The 21,383-nt window shown below is 39.0% G+C and overlaps 1 protein-coding gene across 14 annotated transcripts in view; it reads left to right on the top strand.

Moving 5' to 3' along the window:
- The window catches only part of bptf (bromodomain PHD finger transcription factor), a 149,386-nt gene that overhangs the window by 62,563 nt on the left and 65,440 nt on the right, over positions 1 to 21,383 (top strand). For all 14 annotated transcript variants that reach the window (XM_072558858.1, XM_072558859.1, XM_072558861.1 and 11 more), the window contains 8 exons: positions 4,271 to 4,471; positions 7,501 to 7,694; positions 8,225 to 8,580; positions 10,502 to 10,633; positions 11,442 to 11,571; positions 11,954 to 12,089; positions 13,420 to 13,656; positions 14,857 to 17,473. In XM_072558858.1, the coding sequence (XP_072414959.1) occupies positions 4,271 to 4,471; positions 7,501 to 7,694; positions 8,225 to 8,580; positions 10,502 to 10,633; positions 11,442 to 11,571; positions 11,954 to 12,089; positions 13,420 to 13,656; positions 14,857 to 17,473 (4,003 nt within the window). The remainder of the gene's footprint in view (positions 1 to 4,270; positions 4,472 to 7,500; positions 7,695 to 8,224; positions 8,581 to 10,501; positions 10,634 to 11,441; positions 11,572 to 11,953; positions 12,090 to 13,419; positions 13,657 to 14,856; positions 17,474 to 21,383) is intronic.

Below are 21,383 nucleotides of genomic sequence, written 5' to 3'. Positions count from 1 at the left end.
CCCTTTATTGGTCAGAGTATTGAATACAGGAGTTGGGAGGTCATGTTACAGCCGTACAGGACGTTAGTTAGGCCATTGTTGGAATATTGAGTGCAGTTCTGGTCTCCTTCCTATCGGACAGATGTTGTGAAACTTGAAAGGGTTCAGAAAAGATTTACAAGGATGTTGCCAGGGTTGGAGAATTTGAGCTATAGGGAGGGGTTGAATAGACTAGGGCTGTTTTCCCTGGAGCGTCAGAGGCTGAGGGGTGATCTTATAGAAGTTTACAAAATTATGAGGGGCATGGATAGGGTAAATAGGCAAAGATTTTTCACTGGGGTGGGGGGAGTCCAGAACCAGAAGGCATAGGTTTAGAGTGAGAGGGGAAAGATATGAAAGATACCTAAGGGGCAACTTTTTCACACAGAGGGTGGTACAGGTATGGAATGAGCTGCTGGAGGAAGTGGTGGAGGCTGGTACAATTGCAACATTTAAGAGGCATTTGGATGGATACATGAATAGCAAGGGTTTGGAGGGATATGGGCCGGGTGCCGGCAGTTGGGTCTAAATTGTGTTGGGATATTTGTTCAGCATGGGTGAGTTGGACCAAAGAGTTTGTTTCCGTGCTGTATATCTCTATGACTCAGACTCAAAGTAGTGGTTAAGTCATAGTTTTGGTATGTGTTGCTTTGACTACTATTTTATGAGAAGAATATTGAAATATCTAGAAAGTTTATACAGTGGACTCAGCAAGTGGTTGGAACTGTAGTGATATGGGATTTGAGATTCTGGAATGACTTCTGTAGGTCCTGGATAAACTATGAATATTATTAAATTTTACTTCAACCAGCTTGGCAAGAGATGTTTTCCAAGAAGGAATTTGCTTTGAGTGTTCCCTAGTTAATTGACAATTTTTGCACAAGACCAGTTTCGCAACTTCTATTTGGTACCTGTCCCCTCAGACAGTCAAGTTCAAGAACGAAGTGTGAAAGTGTGAAAGAAAACATGGACAGCATCCCAGGATTCTGCAGGTTTTTGGATGCTGAATATATAACCATTTCAGAATGCTTCATTGAGTAATTTGTTCTTGCAATCTTTATTGCAATCTTTATTGCAATCTCTTGCAATCAGTTTTCACAGTGGAAGACATGAGTAATATCCCAAAAATTAAAGGGTGTCATGGGGCTGAGTTGAGTATGGTTGCCATTACGAAAGAGAGAGTGCTAGAAAAGTTAAAAAGTCTTAAAATTGATAAATCTCCTGGCCCCGATGGGATACACCCTAGAGTTCTGAGAGAGGTTGCTGAGGAAATAGCAGAGGCATTGGTTGAGATCTTTCAAGAGTCACTGGAGTCAGGAAAGGTCCCGGATGATTGGAAGATGGCTGTAGTAACCCCCTTGTTCAAGAAAGGATCAAGGCAAAAGATGGAAAATTATAGGCCAATCAGCTTAACCTCGGTTGTTGGTAAAATTCTAGAATCCATCATTAAGGATGAGGTTTCTAAATTCTTGGAAGAGCAGAGTCTGATTAGAACAAGTCAACATGGATTTAGTAAAGGGAGGTCATGCCTGACAAACCTGTTGGAATTTTTTGAAGAGGTAACAAGTAGGTTAGACCAGGGGAACCCAGTGGATGTGGTCTATCTGGACTTTCAAAAGGCCTTTGATAAGGTGCCACACGGGAGACTGCTGAGCAAGGTGAGGGCCCATGGTGTTCGAGGTGAGCTGCTGGGATGGATTGAGGATTGGCTATCTAACAGAAGGCAGAGAGTTGGGATAAAAGGTTCTTTTTCAGAATGGCAGCCGGTGACGAGCGGTGTCCCGCAGGGTTCGGTGCTGGGGCCACAGCTGTTCGCATTATATATTAATGATTTGGATGAGGGAACCGGGGGCATTCTAGCGAAGTTTGCCGATGATACAAAGTTAGGTAGACAGGCAGGTAGTACTGAGGAAGTGGGGAGGCTACAGAAGAATCTAGACAGGTTGGGAGAGTGGTCCAGGAAATGGCTGATGGAATTTAACGTGAGCAAGTGCGAGGTCTTGCACTTTGGCAAAAAGAATATAGGAATGGACTACTTTCTAAATGGTGAGAAACTTAATAAAGCCAAAGCACAAAGGGATCTGGGAGTGCTAGTCGAGGATTCTCTAAAGGTAAACATGCAGGTTGAGTCTGTGATTAAGAAAGCGAATGCAATGTTGTCTCTTATCTCAAGAGGGTTGGAATATAAAAGCAGAGATGTACTACTAAGACTTTATAAAGCTCTGGTTAGGCCCCATTTGGAGTACTGTGTCCAGTTTTGGTCCCCACACCTCAGGAAGGACATACTGGCACTGGAACGTGTCCAGCGGAGATTCACACGGATGATCCCTGGAATGACAGGTCTAGCATATGAGGAACGGCTGAGGATACTGGGATTGTATTCGTTGGAGTTTAGAAGATTAAGGGGAGATCTAATAGAGACGTACAAAATAATACATGGCTTTGAAAAGGTGGATGCTAGAAAATTGTTTCTGTTAGGCGAGGAGACTAGGACCCGTGGACACAGCCTTAGAATTAGAGGGGGTCATTTCAGAACGGAAATGCGGAGACATTTCTTCAGCCAGAGAGTGGTGGGCCTGTGGAATTCATTGCCACGGAGTGCAGTGGAAGCCGGGACGCTAAATGTCTTCAAGGCCGAGATTGATAGGTTCTTGTTGTCTAGAGGAATTAAGGGCTACGGGGAGAACGCTGGCAAGTGGAGCTGAAATGCGCATCAGCCATGATTGAATGGCGGAGTGGACTCGATGGGCCGAATGGCCTTACTTCCACTCCTATGTCTTATGGTCTTATGGTCTTATTAGTTGGTGATTTTGCAGTAGAAAACATATTAGAGTTCATATAAGATGGGCGGCACGGTGGCACATTGGTTAGCACTGCTGCCTCACAGCGCCAGAGACCCGGGTTCAATTCCCGCCTCAGGCGACTGACTGTGTGGAGTTTGCACATTCTCCCCGTGTCTGCGTGGGTTTCCTCCGGGTGCTCCGGTTTCCTCCCACAGTCCAAAGATGTGCAGGTCAGGTGAATTGGCCATGCTAAATTGCCCGTAATGTTAGGTAAGGGGTAGATGTAGATGTAGATGTAGGGGTATGGGTGGGTTACGCTTCGGCGGGGCGGTGTGGACTTGTTGGGCCGAAGGGCCTGTTTCCACACTGTAAGTAATCTAATCTAATCTAAATAGTTGGCCAAAGACTGCTTTGAGTCCCATCCCTGAAAGAGTTATTCTTCATGTATATTTTAGATGAGCTTTTGTGACTGCATATATTTAGAATTTCCTTGCTGCTTAAATGCATGGTATCTTGTTCTACTGGGTCTATGATTAAAGCACCTTTCTTTCTATGATTATATCTTTTTTAAAAATTCACTGCATGAGCCCTTTTGTATTTGAATGACTAATTCTTTCCCCTCCCCCATTTTCTTTGAATAATTTAATTGTTCAAAATTCTTTAAAATGCAGCATTTTAGGATTTTTGCTGAAAGGGAATCATAATTGACTCTGTTCCCAAATAGTTTACTGGGAATATAGAGCATCATGCAAACTAGGTAGGTCTTAAGTTGACATTTCTGCAGGGATGGTAGCGGGACTACCACAACTTGCTTTGTCATCCAGACCAGGAAGAGTCAAATCAGTCATCTTCACTTTTAATTGGTATTCAGTACTTTTATTTGCACTGGGAAGTATGGCCATTAGTTAAGGACAAGTTTGGGATAATGTTAAATATCTGCCTGGTCTTATGGTTTTGTATGAAGGATGGCAATCTTGATGAGTTCCAGGCAGCCATGGTACTGTACTGAAGTATGGGTCAGCAACCAGAAAAAGGAGCACTAGGGTGTAGAAAGGGGAGGGGAGTGGATTGAATAGGATTTATAACAAATCTGGGACTTGTTTGATATCAAGCTGTGATGTTTTCAACTGGTTTAAACATCAATTGATTGGAAAGAACAACTGTTGTCACAGTCTACTCTGCTTTTGCGTAATTAAGAATAACCTTGTAAATGAAGATCTTGTTTTGTATAATTTAATTGGTTACGTCCTGCATGTCATTCAAATAAGAAGTTAAGAAAATTTGAGCTCTGTTGAACGGATCGATTCTTAAACTGTATGCCAAACAGTGTTCATAATTTCATTGTGGTTGATTGATTCTATTGTCCAGTGACTTTGATTGCAATTCATTGCCACTGGTTGTGAAGAAACATGTTTGGATTGCTTTTCATGTTTAGTAAACCAATTTGTCATTATTTTCCACCACTTCAGAAGATGCTGTTGAGACTTCCACTGATGCTGCAAACACTGCTGTGAAAGCTACATCATCACCGTCACCTGCTGATGATAGCACCAGCAATGTGGATTTGTCTAATGACACAACCACTCAGGATACCAGTTTCAAAATGGTTGAAGATTTAGAGAATATGGAGGGATCCTCTCAGTCTTCAGGAAATGGCCAGGATGAAACAGGTGAACTTAATTATTTCTATCAGAATGTTGACTTGTTAATCCATCATGTAATTTGAGTAATTGAAATCAGGACCAATAGCAAGTTTTTGGCAGAACCTGTACTGGTCAAGATTGTATTTGCTAATTCAACTCTGGCCCCCAAAAAATTGATAAAACTGAAGTGTTGTATTTTTTAATGAAATAATATGAACCTTTGCTAATTTCTATACAGGGGATTACAATTATAGTTTTAAAGTATGTCAAAGAAGATGATTATCCGAAGAGTCAAAACTCCTGAAGCAATAAGGAATATTTAATAGGTGGCCTAACAGCGCACTCATGGGCAATATAGAGTCATACTACTGATTACAGTGGCATCTGGAGCTACACCTGAATATGGAGATTCTTCTCACTCAGGGGACAGTAATGATCTTGATGCATGCTAGAACCTAAGTAGAGTGTGAGTTGCAGTTAACTGTCCAAAGGACATGGAAAATACTTGGCTGAGAAAATTGAGTTGTTTACCTCACTCCTGAGCAACTATCTCCAAAAGTATCTGTATTATTTCCCCTCTTTTCTCTCACAATTTAATTTTTTAGTCCATTTTCTTATAAGCATTTACATATATGGGAAATTGGGAACATAAGCCTACAATCTTTTCATCAGTGGTTTGGTACACTGATACACTATGCTATTGCAAGTATTTTAATGGATTTCATATGTAATTCTCTAGCTTTTAACATCTTTCCTGGATGTGTACTCCTGAATTTCAGAGTTACTTATCATTAGACCCTTAGTGAATTTGAAATCAATAAATATATGGAACTAAGTGCCATGGCAGAATTTGAACCCAGGTCTCTGGAACATTACCTTGCTGTCTGGGCCAACAGTTTAGTAATAATATGACTAGGCTGTCACCTCCTCGTTGACCTTCTATAGATAACTGTTTTCAGCCTTATTTTACATGCATTGTGGAAAATACTTTTCTTAATTACTTTTTAAAAAATACACGTTTGTGCTTAAAATCTTCAACATGACTTGAAGGAATTCCTGTAACACTCTTAGTGAGTCAATTGATGGAAAAACACTTTTTAAATCCATTTGTATCTGTGTGCTATTGTTTGTTGATTCCACAGTTGGAAAAAAAAAGGCTTTATAATTAATGTTGCATTAAAAAAGCTAAATCTATTGCAGAAGACAGTTTAGAGTTGATTGCTATAGGGGATTTCCTCAACCAAATTAATTACTTCAATTAATCACATATCATGTAGAGCTTTAGTATGTTTCTCCAATCTTTTAGGAAACTGTATAGGTGATTTCTTATCGAATCTCACTTGCATATGATTTTCTTGTACCTTTAAGTTTTGAGACAGCTAATGAAAGCACAGCTTTTTTAATTCTGAAGACTTAAACTTGCTAGAAAATACCAAGTTCAGTCATAGAATCATAAGTCCACATGTGTGATGAAATCCGAAAAAGATGGACAAGTTCTTCATTTGAAAAATGTCTAAAATGTGTACTTAGTTGTATTGTTAAAGGTAATGGCACAATAAACAACTCCTCAACCCCCTCCATCTCCCAGATCAACAGATACTCACCAGAATGGTTCAGGGAAGTAACGATTTCAATGCATCTTAGACTGTCAAGTAACATTCACTTAACCTTGATTCATGTTAAAAACCAAAAACCTAGTATTATGGAACTGTTACTTTTGAAGAGGTTTCCCTAAGCTAAAGGTTTTTAAATAATAATCAAATGTATTATGAAAGCTTTTCGTGTTTCATTCCACGAGGATTGCGAAAAAGGGATTCATTTAAAGTTTTGTGGAAACACTTAGAATGGTTTCCTTAAGAGGTTATTGGAAGGCATCTAATGTCATTGGAGTTTTTGTTTAAAAATGAGGGTTCTTAGAAATAGCATGACTGATGATAATTGCTTGTTCAGCTTTCGACCTAGTTAGGTGTGTTTTTTGAACAGTTACTGGCTTGGAGAAGGTTCTTGTGTTTTATCTGTCTCATTTGGAGGGAAGGCTACAAAGAGCTGAGTTGGAAGGGAAGTTATTTTAATCAGGCTGTTTGGACATGCTGTGACATATTTCCATGAGAAGTAGGTACTTTGGTTTATGAATTTCTTCTGAAAGTGTCAAAAGAGCATCTCAAAATTGCACTTTCTGAACAAATTGTGCTGGAAGGCTTCAAAGATAATTGTGCATCATTAGTAATGGCCTCACATGCCAGAGCTCGAGAACAACAGACTTTAGAACACCTTGCGCTTTAACGTTGTGACGTCAAGAAATACCAGAAGATCATACTCAGAAGTAGACCATAGAGTCTGCTGCAACATTCGATGAAATCATTCTGATCTGAGAATCCTCAGTTCCACTTTCCTGCTTTATCGCTATAACTCTTGATCTCCTTAATAATGAGGAAAAAAATCTGTCTTAGGTATGAATATACTTAATGATCAAGCCTTATAACACTCGGCAGTAAAGAATTCTCCAACTTGATTAGCCTCTGAGAGAAAAGATTTTGAGGTACTTCCTTCCCCTTAACCTTCAGGTGCATGTGCTCAGTCCAAGACTGAACTTAATTAACACTTGGGCCAAAGTGTTTGATTTTAGAACACCAATCTCTGCTGAGAAATCTCTTTCACTTTAAGAATATATATATGTTTGTGTTTTGTGTTTGCATGCAAGAGAGTTTTGGGATATTTAGAAGGATAAGCATATATTTCTGTGTTACTGACTGTGTAAACCAGTTATTGCACCTTTTGATACATCAATAATTGTGTTCATTATGAAATCTGCTTGATATATCCTGTTTAAATCCTGACAGAGATTTGATGTTTAATTGATTATGGTAACTGGAATAAGTATTTTTATATAATGTTGTGATCTATGGAGGAGTGGGAATTAAGTCATGGTGGACTCTAACCTCCTATCATGAAAAAAAATACAAATGAGTAGGATATGATGTGTAACAATGTATCTAAGATTGTTTGAGTGAATTATGCATTATCGTTAATAACTCTATAGTAATTGTTTGCTGTAGAATCAGCAGAATTCTGCGGTGATAAAACATACGGTGAAAATGGTGATTCCTCTGGAGCTGGTAAAGGATCATCTATCCCTACTCGGATGGTCACAAGGTTACGGAACCCTGATAGCAAGTTGAGTCAGCTTAAGAGCGCCCAGGCTGCAGCTGCAGTGCATGAAGCAAATAAATCATTTAAGGAAGGCAGAGAGGTGAGAGACCAGCTTGTACATAATTCTAGATATAAATTGAATGGCATTGCAAACAACACGTAGAGGTATATATTGATCAACTAAATTTCTTTTTAAACTCAAAGTAACTTTAGGTATTCTTTCGAATTACGTGAATCTTTGAGATATTTCGTCTGCTTACCACATTTACTGCAAGAACATAAACTGTGGAGCCAGTAAAAGATTTTTAGGCCATCAACTCCACCTCATGCAAATTTTATTCATGTTGCCTCTCTCCTGATCTCCTGCAACTTCTTGATGTTTACATGAAGGCATCCATTTATTTGTCTTCTTGGCAATAGTGGAGGAGAAGGGAATACAGCAATGTTATTAATACTTCCATAACCACCAATGCTCCCTCTTCCAGAAATTTTGAAGTTTAACTACCTTCTCAAGATGGTTGTAAATTCAGCTTAAACTGTTTATAGATATTTATATTGAACTAGCAAACAGTGTAGAATTTGGAGCATGTATTAATATAAAATGGCATGTTGAGCTTATTTACTTTTCAGGTCCTGGTGGTGAATTCACAAGGGGAAGTTTCTCGTCTGAGTACAAGGAAAGATCTGGTGATGAAGGGAATTGTGAACAACTTGTTCAAGTTGGGTCAAGAGGGAAAGTATCGTGTCTACCAAAACCAATACAGCACCAGCACCTTGGCGCTCAACAAGCATCAGCACCGAGAAGATCATGACAAAAGAAGGCATCTTTCACATAAGTTCTGCATGACCCCTGCAGGCGAGTTCAAGTGGAATGGTGCTGTGCATGGGTCAAAAGTACTTACAATATCTACTTTAAGACTGACCATTATCCAGCTGGAGAATAATATCCCATCCTCATTCCTGCATCCTAACTGGGCTTCACATAGGTGAATGGAATTAGTTTATTTGCGTGTTTATAGATTGTACTTTTATGCTGCTTAATTTTCTTCTGAGTTTGAAATCAATATTGCAATTTCAGCAAAGAATGTTTATAGAGGTAACTGGGAAATATAATTTGCCTGCTGCAGTTTGCCACCAAGCTGTTGTTTTAAATACCAACATTTTAATGTAATATTGGTCTTAGCAAAACTGGTGATGTATGTTGAAATGATAGAGGACACCATCTAATGTTCAATACTTGAAACTGTTTTGGCTACCTTGATTATTCGAACGATGCAGGCAAGGAGCATTTGGATAATCGAATGTTCGGCTTATCCAAGCATTGGGACCTTGAGATGTTGCATTTTGGAATGTCAAATGAAGGCAGGAGTTTCATGATGAATGGTAGGGCCTTAAGGTGTGTCGTGGAACAGAGGGACCTTGGACATGAATCCAAACCAATGAAAGTTACTGCTACTGAGGATGACTTTAACTCAGAGGTTATGAGTTAATTACGTCACATTATACAATAGCACGTCTAATCTAACCTGCAGATCTGGCAGCATCTGTGGAGAGAAAGTAGCGTTAACATTTGGAGTTCTGTGATGGTTCTGACGAAGAATCACCAGACTCAAAACATTAACTCTGCTTTCTCTCCACAGATGCTGTCAGGCCTGCTCAGTTTTACCAGTAATTTGTTTATATTTCATATCTCCAGTATCTGTAGTTCTTTGTTTTATTTTATTCTGACAGTTCCAAAAACTGCAATTCTAAGGAACAATCTGAAAAGCAATTTATGAATTCCTGATGCACATTTCTATTGCCAATTTGATCTTTCTACTTACTTTAAAGTCACCTGTGATTAATGCGGTTGCTTTATCAGAAACATCCAATATTTCTTTTATACTTTGTCCCACATTGTGATCATTGTAATGGGGCTGGTGGACCACTTCTTTCTCCTACTATTCAGTACCTTCAATCAAACCGATTCTACATCCTGATCTCCTCAACCATGACTATTTCTAACCGTTATGTAAATGCATCCTTGATGACAGAGTTACGCTTCCATCTGGCTTCCTGAATTCTTGAAGGTCATATTTCCCTTGATAATATTAAGAACCCAATCCTTGTCATCCTGAAGCCATGTCTCTCTTTTGGTTATCAGTTGTATTTGTTTACATCAAAGTGTGCTATCAATTTGTTTATTTTTGAATATACTGTGTGTCCATAATGGATAAGCAGCCTTTATTGTTCTCTTTTAACATTAAGTCTTGACTGGTGTAATCCAGGATTGTTTTTGTTTTTGTTTCTGCTCCTTCCTGACATTCTCGTCTTAATTTCCTGTATCAGTCTTTTCTTGTCTTACTCTTATGATATGTAAAACATCTTTCCATATTTGACCTCTTGCTCCCACTACTTATAGGCCAGTGACCCATGAAATGGAACTCCATTCAGTCACATCAATCTGTCAGCTACTTTTCCACTTTCTGCCATTGTGGGATTTGAACCTATGACCTTGAGCATTCGACTGAAATTCAGGAGTACTAGTACAGTGTCCACACATTGCCATCTGTCCAGCCACCAACTACCCTTGCCCTCCTAACAGGGGAGAGGTTGTATGTTTGGAAGATGTCATTGCAAAGCTTTAGTGAATTGCTGCAGTGCTTCTCGTAGATGATACACATGCTGCCACTGTACACTGGTGATGGAAGAGGGTGGTAGAGTGCCATCCAAGGAGGCTGCTTTGCCATGAATGGTGTTGAGCATGTATTATTTGAGATATTCTCTTCCAAGCAAGTGGAGAATGTTCAGTGAACTCCATATTTTGATTTTGCAGGTTTTACCAACTTCAGAGACAGAATAAACTTACATTGTTAATTTTACTGATGTATGTGCAATAATCAACTTTGTTTGAACAAATTTTTTCAGATCTAATTGGATAAAAGCAGTCCAGATGTGCAGTAAACCAAGGGAATTTGCACTAGCTCTTGCAATCCTTGAGTGTGCAATCAAACCTGTTGTCATGCTTCCAGTCTGGCGAGATTCATTAGGGCATACCAGGTGATTTTGCTCAATTTTGTTGCCTGTTCTATTTTTTTGGTATAACCTTAGCTTAATGTTTAATTATTATTGCAGGCTTCTTTTTAAAAAAAAAATGTATAAAGGTTGATCACCTTTTTTTTTACCTTTAAATAGGAAGATAGAATCTCTCGCCTGTACGTGTTCAAAGTTTGGTAGAAGATTTGTAGCTCGGGTGCTCGTTGTTGTGGTTGTTGTGTTAAATAGGAAGATAGAATATCCTACCAAGAACTTAATCAGAATGTGATTTTATTTTCCATTATAAATAAAATACAGAATAACACTAGGTAATCTAGTATCTTAAAAAATATAATGTACTGCTTTACCTGTATTTTCTGAGGGATTGATGTGAAGTACCCCTCGTGTACTTTTTTCCCCACATATCTCCAGTTGTCATTATCGGTCTGGTCCGTTGACAGGATAATGCATGGCATGAAGGGGGTCAAAAATAGGAAAAATTATTGGGAGCCATTGTTCCAAAACAATGTGATCTAGCTGGAATATAATGAATATAGGTATTTAAAATAACAAGTAAAGGTATTTAATACCAACATGTTTGACACTGCAATATAGTTTACAGGTCTTACTTAAATTATGTTCTGTGCTTCTAAATCGTAATCTCTAAAATAGCCATCACTGGTTATCAATGACCCGTGAAACTAGAAAGGAAATTTAAAAAAGTTGGATAATCTGGTGTAGTTTTCGAGTGGTCATCATGAATTCTCATTGAGACATATGTCTTTATTTGGGTCTGTAGAAAACTAAGATAATATTCCTGCATTGATCACAGGTTTTATCGATTAACGTCAGTTGAAAGAGAAGAAAAGGAAAAAATTAAAAAGCGAGAGCGGAAACAAGAGGAAGAGGAAGTTATGCAGCAAGCTACTTGGGTGAAATATACTTTCCCTGTAAAGCATCAGGTAGGTTGTCAGGTTACCACTAATTATGGATATTTTCTCATGACTTAGCAAGAACATAAGTCATTGATCTTTGATACAAAAATAATTAAATGAAGTAGTTGAGTTGACAGTTAAAGATTCAACAGTATGGTTGAACTTTAAGACTCTTAAGGTGAGGTCAATTGTTAGCTGTCTGCTAGAGTAATGATATTCTTAACTCCAAACCAGTGGAAAATTTATACAGACCTGCCAATTGGATAATCACTCATTAACAAAGAAGTATAATTCAAAACTTTTTCCGCTCTGGTGATGTGTCATCAGGGACTAGAGATATGATAGAGGAGAGAGAAAGTGCAATAATTTTTTATTTAAACTGCATAAATTTAACTTGACATTAACACAGGTATGGAAACAAAAGGGAGAAGAATATCGTGTAACGGGATATGGTGGTTGGATGTGGATTAGTAAAACTCACGTCCATCGTTTTGTGCCTCGGCTACCTGGAAATACGAATGTACATTATCGGAAAGAGTTGGAAGGTATGTTTCAGCTCCGCCCGTGGTTGATTGTGCTGTGCAATTTTTCTTCACTGTTGAGCATGCAACATTTTTAATATCTTGACAATTCACATCTCAGTAACTGAAAAATAAGATTGTGTTGTAAACTGCCATTGTTGAATTTGAAGAAAAAAGTCTCTGCTTATGATTAAGAGATCTCCTTTTTGACCCACAGATGAAGTAAACAGTTTTCTATGAGCGTTGTTTGAATGACGAGTTCTCTTCCCAGAAAGTTGTGAAAGTTGCAAAAGTTGCATCTTTAATTTATTCAAGGCCGTATTGTTAATATTTTTGATAGACAAGGATTCAGTGTTTATGGGATGCAAACAGGAATTAGGGCACGGGACCACACCAGATCGGCCATTGAATGGTGGAACAGGCTCAAAGGACTATGTGATCTACTTGTGCTCTCAAGTCCAATTTCTTTATAAATTCTGATGTTTAAAAAAAATTGCAGTATGAAAATTTTTCAAGATAAACCTGAACTAAATATCTTAAATGCAAATTTGAGTGCTCTTTACTGTATTTAGTATTATTACTGGATGTAGGTTTGCCTGGTGAGCTGGAAGGTTTGTTTTCATGAAGCGTTTTCGTAAAAACGAACCTTCCAGCTCAGTGAGCAAACCTACATTCAGAACCTTAAACTGAGCTACAAATCTTCTCAAAACTTGCTAACATTATTACTCTCATAAAATGTAAACCAAATTACATTTTACTTTGCTCAAAAACTATGAATCCATGTAAGATTCTGTAAATCTGTTTTTTAGATTAGAATCAGTCTGACCATTGTGGCACAAACAGTCTCACACATGGCAGCTCGCACCTTCAGTGCATTATCTGGGCTGACATGACACCAGTTGTTAAAGTTCACTTGAGAATGTAACTTTTTTATAAAAGAAAGTTTTGCAATTTACATATGAAAGAACTGAAACCAATATGGTCATTCTGAAATGCTTTACAGGTCTTTTTCGATATGTAATTTCAGTTACATCACACTGTAAACTTTTGTTATAAATTCGGTGTCTTAGAATCTTGTATTCCACAACCATCTGATTAATGAGCAGTGCTCTGAAAGCTAGTGCTTCCAAATAAACCTGTTGGACTATAACCTGGTTCAGTCCAGTCCAACGCCAGCACCTCCAAATCATTATTACACTCAATCACTCTCTAAGAGTGGTGATTCTGCAGCTTCTGTTTGATCCTGATTGCAATTGTGATTCAAATTAGATTCTTAAAATTTACTATTAGAGTTAATGGTTTAGGAATACGGGTTCATCTGTCTAAAATATGAAGGGGTTTGCCAATCTATTAGGTGACCAGAAAGATAATGCAAAACTGGATCAAGATGAGTGTTCTTCTACAGTAAAAATGGAGTCTGAAGGCTGTAAGAAACATCAATCATCTCAAGACTCTAAAGATCTGCCAGAGAATGACACAGTCACAGATAAGTCATTTGAGATAAAGTCAGAAGAGGAAGACAAAGTAGAAGAAAAGGAGGAAGTAATGGAAATTGACGCAAATCCTGTGTCATCACAAACTCCAAAGAGAGGTAATAATGTTATATGCCTCAGTTATATAGTTAATTAACATAAGGCGACCCCTTACTATTGCATGCATAACAAATGCATGTTATTTTTAAAAAACCAGGTTATTTCCGTTCTATATATTCCCCATTGAATATATTGTATATATCATGAGCCCCAATTATCTTGGTAGATTTGTAGATGATTCTGAACTGCATTATTTCAGTGACATGGAAGAGGAGTATATGGATAATCTCCTCCCTGTTGCTTTGCATTTAGCGATATATCAATTGTGGAATCTTTTGTGGTCCTGTCTTACTGCCAAGTAGTGAGAGTTGGAAGAGCTTCCACTCAGCTGTACCAGTGCTTTGCTAAATGCTATATTTGCAGGATATGCAAGAATAAATCTGGTGCATGTGGAAATGAGACTTTCAAAATGTATGTCCATCTGTTTGGGAGGTATGGGTGTTAATTGTGTGGTAGAAATCTCATGAAATGTGCATCAAAATGTGAATATCATGAATTGACAAGTGGAAATTAGTACAGTGACATCACTTGAATCCACATTGATATCACACATTGATGTATTTTGTATTGGGAATTAATCTTTCTGGAATGCAAGTTAAATGAAAGTAATTTAAATAATTATTAAGCAACTGAGACAGTTACCATATGCACAGATGTTCTGACTTACGAGTACACTGCATGTTGTTTTAATCCAGCAATTCCGAAATGAAATAGAACAGGCAAAAGAGAAGTAGTTGATGAAATTGAAATCCATGAGTGTTGAATGGTCTTGGTTAGCATTGCTCATTTGTGATAATATAGCAATTCAAGAAAAAGAGACTAGATTGTGATCTCTTGGAGAATTTTGCTTGGAATTCTGCTTTTTCTCACTAATTTGGGCAAGTGCAAATTTTCTACTCTCATTTGAGATTTGATGCCCTGTGAGTGAATCTAGTTTTCTCTCCTAAATCAAAGTTTATGCTGTTTGAAATAAGTTAACTCTTTCCCGTCGTCTTTTGTTTCTCTAACCCTTTCCTTAAAGTTCCTTGTATCTAGGTCAACCTAAATGATTCACTCTGAGGTTACTCGTTAGTCATTTGGCCACTTCATTGGACTGATGCATGGTCAGACTGGGAAATGTCTTTCAGAAAACTTTGAGGGAGGGCAGTTTCCTATTTATGCAACTCTTAATGTTAACTATTTGCTTTTTCTTCTTTTAGAGAACAGTGAAAATATCAGAACTGATGGTGATAAGTTCATAAAGGATGAACCAATGAATTTGGATGAGTCCAGAACTAAATCCAATTCACAAGAACAGGAAAGTAATATCTCTACTGATCTTATCAATGTGAGTGAAGCCTTTCAACTCAGGACTTGGTATAAAAAGAGAGTAAAAACATCAAAATTGGATGGACTGCTGGATCGGCGAATAAAACAGTTTACGATGGAAGAGAAGCAACGTCAAGAAAAACTGAAACAAGATGCTTTAATGAAATTGCAGAAAAAAGAACACAAAGGTGCAACTGAACCACAGAAACCTGATCAGGCCGGAAGCTGTATTCAGAAAAAACCTGGAGCAGTACAAGAAAAAGAACGTATGGATCAGATCTCTCCAAAGCTCACCTTTGAAAGCTCAATGGCGTCAGTTCAAGAAAATGCTATTGAAAAAAATGAAGCATCGGTCCAAGAAAATAATCCAGTTTTAACACCCTTAAAGGATCCAGATATTGACAGTACCAAATCAAACCAAAAACTTACGAAGGATGCCACTGAGAATAATATTGAATCGGTGGTCACAAGCAATGAATCCAATGACCTACATTTTAAAAATCAGGAAAATGGAGCCGAAGGCAGCTGCGTGCAGTTGGTTACGGGGAAAAATTCTGTAAATAATAGTTCTGATGTGAAAAATGAGCAAGTTGGCAAGATCTGTGAGCCATTGGCAGGAGGAGGAAACCACGACAATCTAAACACGAAGATGGAAATGGGTGTTGTTGAAGGGAGTAGTGGTCTAATGGAAACTGACGAAAACATTCAAAGAAACAACCCTGAAATTCTTGGAATTGTCTATCCTGAAAAGATCGAGCCACAAACCAATGAAGCAATTTCTGAAAAATGTGTTGAATCAATGATTATTGAGGAAAATGGTATAAAAGAATTACATGTCCACAAGGAAAGCAATAGTATTGAAAGTCAGTGCCTTGAAAAAATGGACATAGATGACAATATGGAAACTAAGATTTCTGAAATGCAAACAGTAGATAAACTAGAGCATCAGTACCTCGTTGATCAGGTTAATGGAAAAGTTGTTGTGGAATCAAAATCAACTGTTACGAAAAACTCTGAACTGGTGCCAACTGAAGCATCTGGTGTTGCTGTTAATAATATAGAACATCTTAAAGAAAAGAGCAGCATCAAAATGAACTCTGAAAATGAAACAAAGTCATCAGCAAGAGATCCACTGGTCAGGCTGGTTATGAATGGGGATATTACCATAGTTGACCTAGAGGAAAAGTCAAATCGAGTAGAAGGAAGGACTGTAATAGCTGCGCATTCCAAGGTTCAGGATAATATAATAGCAAATAATGATAATGCAGTGTCCCAATTGAAGGCACCCAGGCTAGATGATGCCATCCCACAGGAGAAATCACCCAAGTTAGATCCTGTCCCACAGTTAAAAGCACCAAGGTCAGATGATGCTGTCTCCCAAGCAAAGGCACCCAGCATAGATCATGCTGTTCCACATGTAAATGCACCCAGAGTCGATGATTCAGTCTCTCAGCTAAATGCACCTAGCGTAGATGATGCTGTCCCTCAAGTAAAGGCACCCAGAATAAGTGATTCAATCCCACGGATAAAGACACCTAGATTAGATGATTCAGTCTCGCAGGTAAAGGCACCCTGTGTAGACATTTCAAACCCACAGATCAAGGCACGGAAGTTAGATGATTCAATCCCACTGATAAAGGCACAAGTGAATCCACCCAAGTTAGAACCCGTACTATTGCAGGGAAGTGAATCAGGGTTACTTAATATTTCTGAGGTAGTAAATTCATCCAAAGAGTCAGGCCTTTTAAATGTTGATGTGGATAAATCATTAGAGACTGAAAATAGAGCAAAGCTATTGGAAATAGATGGACAGCTGCATGAAAAATCTGCTTCTCCACCCCTTATATCAATATCAGACTCCACTTTGAGTAAAAGCTTCAGTGAGCAAAATGGGATGCAATCAGAAAATGAAATGGGTGGTGTCAATGGGGATCATGAGGTTAAAACAATTATTACTAAAATGACTACCACGACTACAACCATTTCGACCCAGTCCAAAACTGTTGTTAGTGTAACTGAAGCTTCTTCTCCACAGAGCAGTGTTCCATCAGTGGTGTCCTGTCTCAAGAACTGTGCTGTTTGTTCAACCACAACTACAACCACAACAATCACAAAAGTGACCACACCAAAACTGGACTGTACTGTGGATGCTGTGACAGTCACAGAAAAAACTGTTGTCACAACCACAGTGACTGACTGTGTGGCCACTCCAGGTGGGATGTCAACTACCATGACAGTAAGTAAAGAATATTCCACCAAGGACAAAGTAAAACTAATGCGGTTTTGTCGGCCCAAAAAGACCAGGTCTGGCACGGCCCTGCCTTCATACCGTAAATTTATTACCAAAAGCAGCAAGAAGAGCATATTTGTCCTACCCAATGATGACCTACGGAAATTAGCCAGGAGATCTGGTATTCAGGAAGTTCCAGGATTTAACTACAATGCAAAGCCTGCACAGGACATCTGGCCATATCCATCACCGAGACCAACGTTTGGCATTGCATGGAGGTATTCTAATTTAACTTTAAACCCCTTTAGGAGTGACATTAGGAATTGATTTTTTTTTCCCATTCCTGACTGATGTTAGTACTTGAGGATGGTTTTCACAGTTCAATGTTTTGCCAATTTTCTACTCATTTTTACTCTCCTTTGATTGTTGATGACACCTCTGAGGTGGCAGCCTTTTAGTTGCTCAACAAATATCCACAACTGAAGTGTGGTCTTGATTGGTGAAAGCTGGTAACCAAATGAATTCTGGAGTCTCTGTTAATTTTTAGGTTTTTGCATTTTAAGAGCACGGGTAAGCCATTCGATGTAGCCAGCCTTCTCCAGGAGTACTAATCTCTGGACTGATGATCTTCCTTCATTTCATTGATCACCATATCTCCTTAAGCCTTGATTACCTTGGTATCCAAAGACTGTCTTGGATATACTCAGTAATTGTCCTTTGTGGACTATAGATAATTACTTACCAACTAAACTCGATTCCAGCACTGCATGTTCTTCACAGATGTGCTTTCAGCTAAAGTATAAAACATATTTTTTCCATCCTTCCTCCTGTGGCTCCAAAGCTAATTTTATTGCATGTATATCCACTTTATATCCACTTTAGCTGAGATCAACTAACACAGGATCAATTAATAGGTTAAACCTGAAAACTTTGCTTGGTTATGCTACTAATTGATTTAACAGGATTCATTTAGTTAACAGCTTTCACTATTCAAGAACACACTTCAGTTGTGGATATTTGTTGAGTAACTAAAAGACTGCCACCCCTGAGAGATGTCGTCATCAACAATCAAGGGAGTTCCTTTGACATGTATGAAACCATCTCATGAGTTATACAGGTCCTTAACATGTCAATGATTCCACAGTGTACCAATATTTGGGAAGCTGAATTATTAAGAAATCTGTTGTTTTTAGATTTAATGTAAATTAGTGGATTATCTATGTTTAGATCAGTATTACTTTTATTGGTAATGAAAAAAAGCAGTTATGCAATAATATTCTGAAAATGGTCCATGAAGTAAACATTCCTTTTGGCGCTTAATACATGGATTTGATTTGCCAGAATTTGATTGTTTTCTGCTTGTAGTTTTTCACGTTTTTACTAGCTTCATTCTCAACTGATTCCTTGTTTTAATTGTTGTTTGTCCTGATGCAGGGTAGTTACTTGTGCTTCCTGAAATGCTGGCCTTTGCATATTAGGTCAGATCCATATTAACACATTTGTTTGATTGGTAAATGAGGATAATTTACTACTTTTACAGTTTTCTGTAACTAATTCTATTAGTTTTAAAATAGTGATGGAAAAGGATAGACCATGTCTAAAAGTTGAAGTTCTAAATTGGAGAAAGGCAATTTTGACGGTATTAGACAAGAAAGAAGATTGATGAGGGCAGAGCAGTAGATGTGATCTATATAGACTTCAGTAAGGCGTTCGACAAGGTTCCCCATGGGAGACTGGTTAGCAAGGTTAGATCTCATGGAATACAGGGAGAACTAGCAATTTGGATACAGAACCGGCTCAAAGGTAGAAGACAGATGGTGGTGGTGGAGGGTTGTTTTTCAGACTGGAGGCCTGTGACCAGTGGAGTGCCACAAGGATCGGTGCTGGGCCCTCTACTTTTTGTCATTCACATAAATGATTTGGATGCGAGCATAAGAGGTACAGTTGGAAACAGACCCTTCAGTCCAACCGGTCCATGTCGACCAGAGATCCCAACCCAATCTACTCCCACCTGCCACACCCTGCCCATATCCCTCCAAACCCTTCCTATTCATATACCCATCCAAATGCCTCTTAAATGTTGCAATTGTACCAGCCTCCACCACATCCTCTGGCAGCTGATTCCATACACATACCACCCTCTGCGTGAAACAGTTGCCCATAGGTCTCTTTTATATCTTTCCCCTCTCACCCTAAACCTATGCCCTCTAGTTTTGGACTACTTGACCTCAGGGAAAAGGCTTTGTCTATTTATCCTATCCACGCCCCTCATGATTTTGTAAACCTCTATAAGGTCACCCCTCAGCCTCTGACGCTCCAGGGAAAACAGTCCCAGCCTGTTCAGCCTCTCCCTACAGCTCACATCCTCCAACCCTGACAACATCCTTCTAAATCTTTTCTAAACCCTTTCACGTTTCATAATATCCTTCTGATAGGAAGGAGACCAAAACTGCACGCAATATTCCAACAGTGGCCTAACCAATGTGCTGTGTAGCCGCAACATGACCTCCCAACTCCTGTACTCAATACTCTGACCAATAGAGAAAAGCATACCAAACACCGACTTCACTATCCTATCTGCCTGCGACTCTCCTTTTAAGGAGCTATGAACCTGCACTCCAAGGTCTCTTTGTTCAGCAACACTCCCTAGGACCTTACCATTAAGTGTATAAATCCTGCTAAGATTTTCTTTCCTTTCTCGCATTTACCTGAATGAAACTCCATCTGCCTCTTCTCAGGCCATTGGCCCATCTGCTCCAGATCCTGTTGTAATCTGAGGTAACCTTCTTCGCTGTCCACTACATCTCGACTTTTGGTGTACCTCTTATGCTCGCATACAAATCATTTATGTTAATGACAAAAAGTAGAGGGCCCAGCACCAATCCTTGTGGCACTCCACTATGACTCTCTAACTTTCAAAGGCTGATTGGGTGCAGATGTTCGCAGGTAAAGGGACGCTGGAAAGTGGGAAGCCTTCAGAAATGAGATTGCGAGAGTCCAGAGACAGTATATTTCTGTTAGGGTGAAAGGAAAGGCTGGTAGGTATAGGGAATGCTGGATGACTAAAGAAATTGAGGATTTGGTTAAGAAAAAGAAGGAAGCATATGTCAGGTATAGACAGGATAGATCGAGGGAATCCTTAGAAGAGGATAAAGGAAGTAGGAGTATACTTAAGAGGGAAATCAGGAGGGCAAAAAGGGGACATGAGATAGATTTGGCAAATAGAGTTTAGGGGAATCCAAAGGGTTTTTACAAATACATTAAGGACTAAAGGGTAACTATGGAGAGAATAGGGCCCCTCAAAGATCAGCAAGGCAGCCTTTGTGCGGAGCCACACAAAATGGGGGAGATACTAAATGAGTATTTTGCATCAGTATTTACTGTGGAAAAGGATATGGAAGATATAGAATGTAGGAAAATAGATGGTGACATCTTGCCAAATGTCCAGATTACAGAGGTGGAAGTGTTGGATATCTTGAAATGCATAAAAGTGGATAAATCCCCAGGACCTGATCAGTCGTATCTTACAACTCTGTGGGAAGTTAGGGAAGTGATTGTTGGGTCTCTTACTGAGATGTTTGTATCATCGATAGTCACAGGAGAGGTGCTGGAAGACTGGAGGTTGGCAAATGTGGTGCCACTGTTTAAGGTGGTAAGGACAAGCCAGGGAACTACAGACCAGTGAGCCTGATGTCGGTGGTGGGCATGTTGGAGGGAATCCTGAGGGATAGGATGTGCATGTATTTGAAAAGGCAAGGACTGATTAGGGATAGTCAACTTGTCTTTGTGTGGGAGAACATGTCTCACAAACTTGATTTAGATTTTTGAAGAAGTAACAAAGAGGATTGAGGGCAGAGCAGTAAATGTGATATGTATGGACTTCAGTAAGGTGTTTGACAAGGTTCCCCATGGGAGACTGGTTAGCAAGGTTAGATCTCAAGGAATACAGGGAGAACTAGCCAATTGGATAAAGAACTGACTCAAAAGTAGAAGGCACAGGGTGGTGGGGGAGGGTTGTTTTTCAGACTGGAGGCCTGTGATCAGTGGAGCACCACAAGGATCGTTGCTGGGTCCACTACTTTTCGTCGTTTATATAAATGATTTGGATGTGAGCATAAGAGATACTGTTAGTAAGTTTGCAGATGTCACCAAAGTGAGAGGTGTAGTGGACAGCAAAGAAGGTTACTT

Source organism: Chiloscyllium punctatum, chromosome 39 (genome assembly GCF_047496795.1).
Source record: "Chiloscyllium punctatum isolate Juve2018m chromosome 39, sChiPun1.3, whole genome shotgun sequence".
Classification (NCBI taxonomy): Eukaryota; Metazoa; Chordata; class Chondrichthyes; order Orectolobiformes; family Hemiscylliidae; genus Chiloscyllium; species Chiloscyllium punctatum.
The sequence above is the reverse complement of the archived record's forward strand: the minus strand, read 5'-3'. Positions and strand labels throughout refer to the sequence as shown.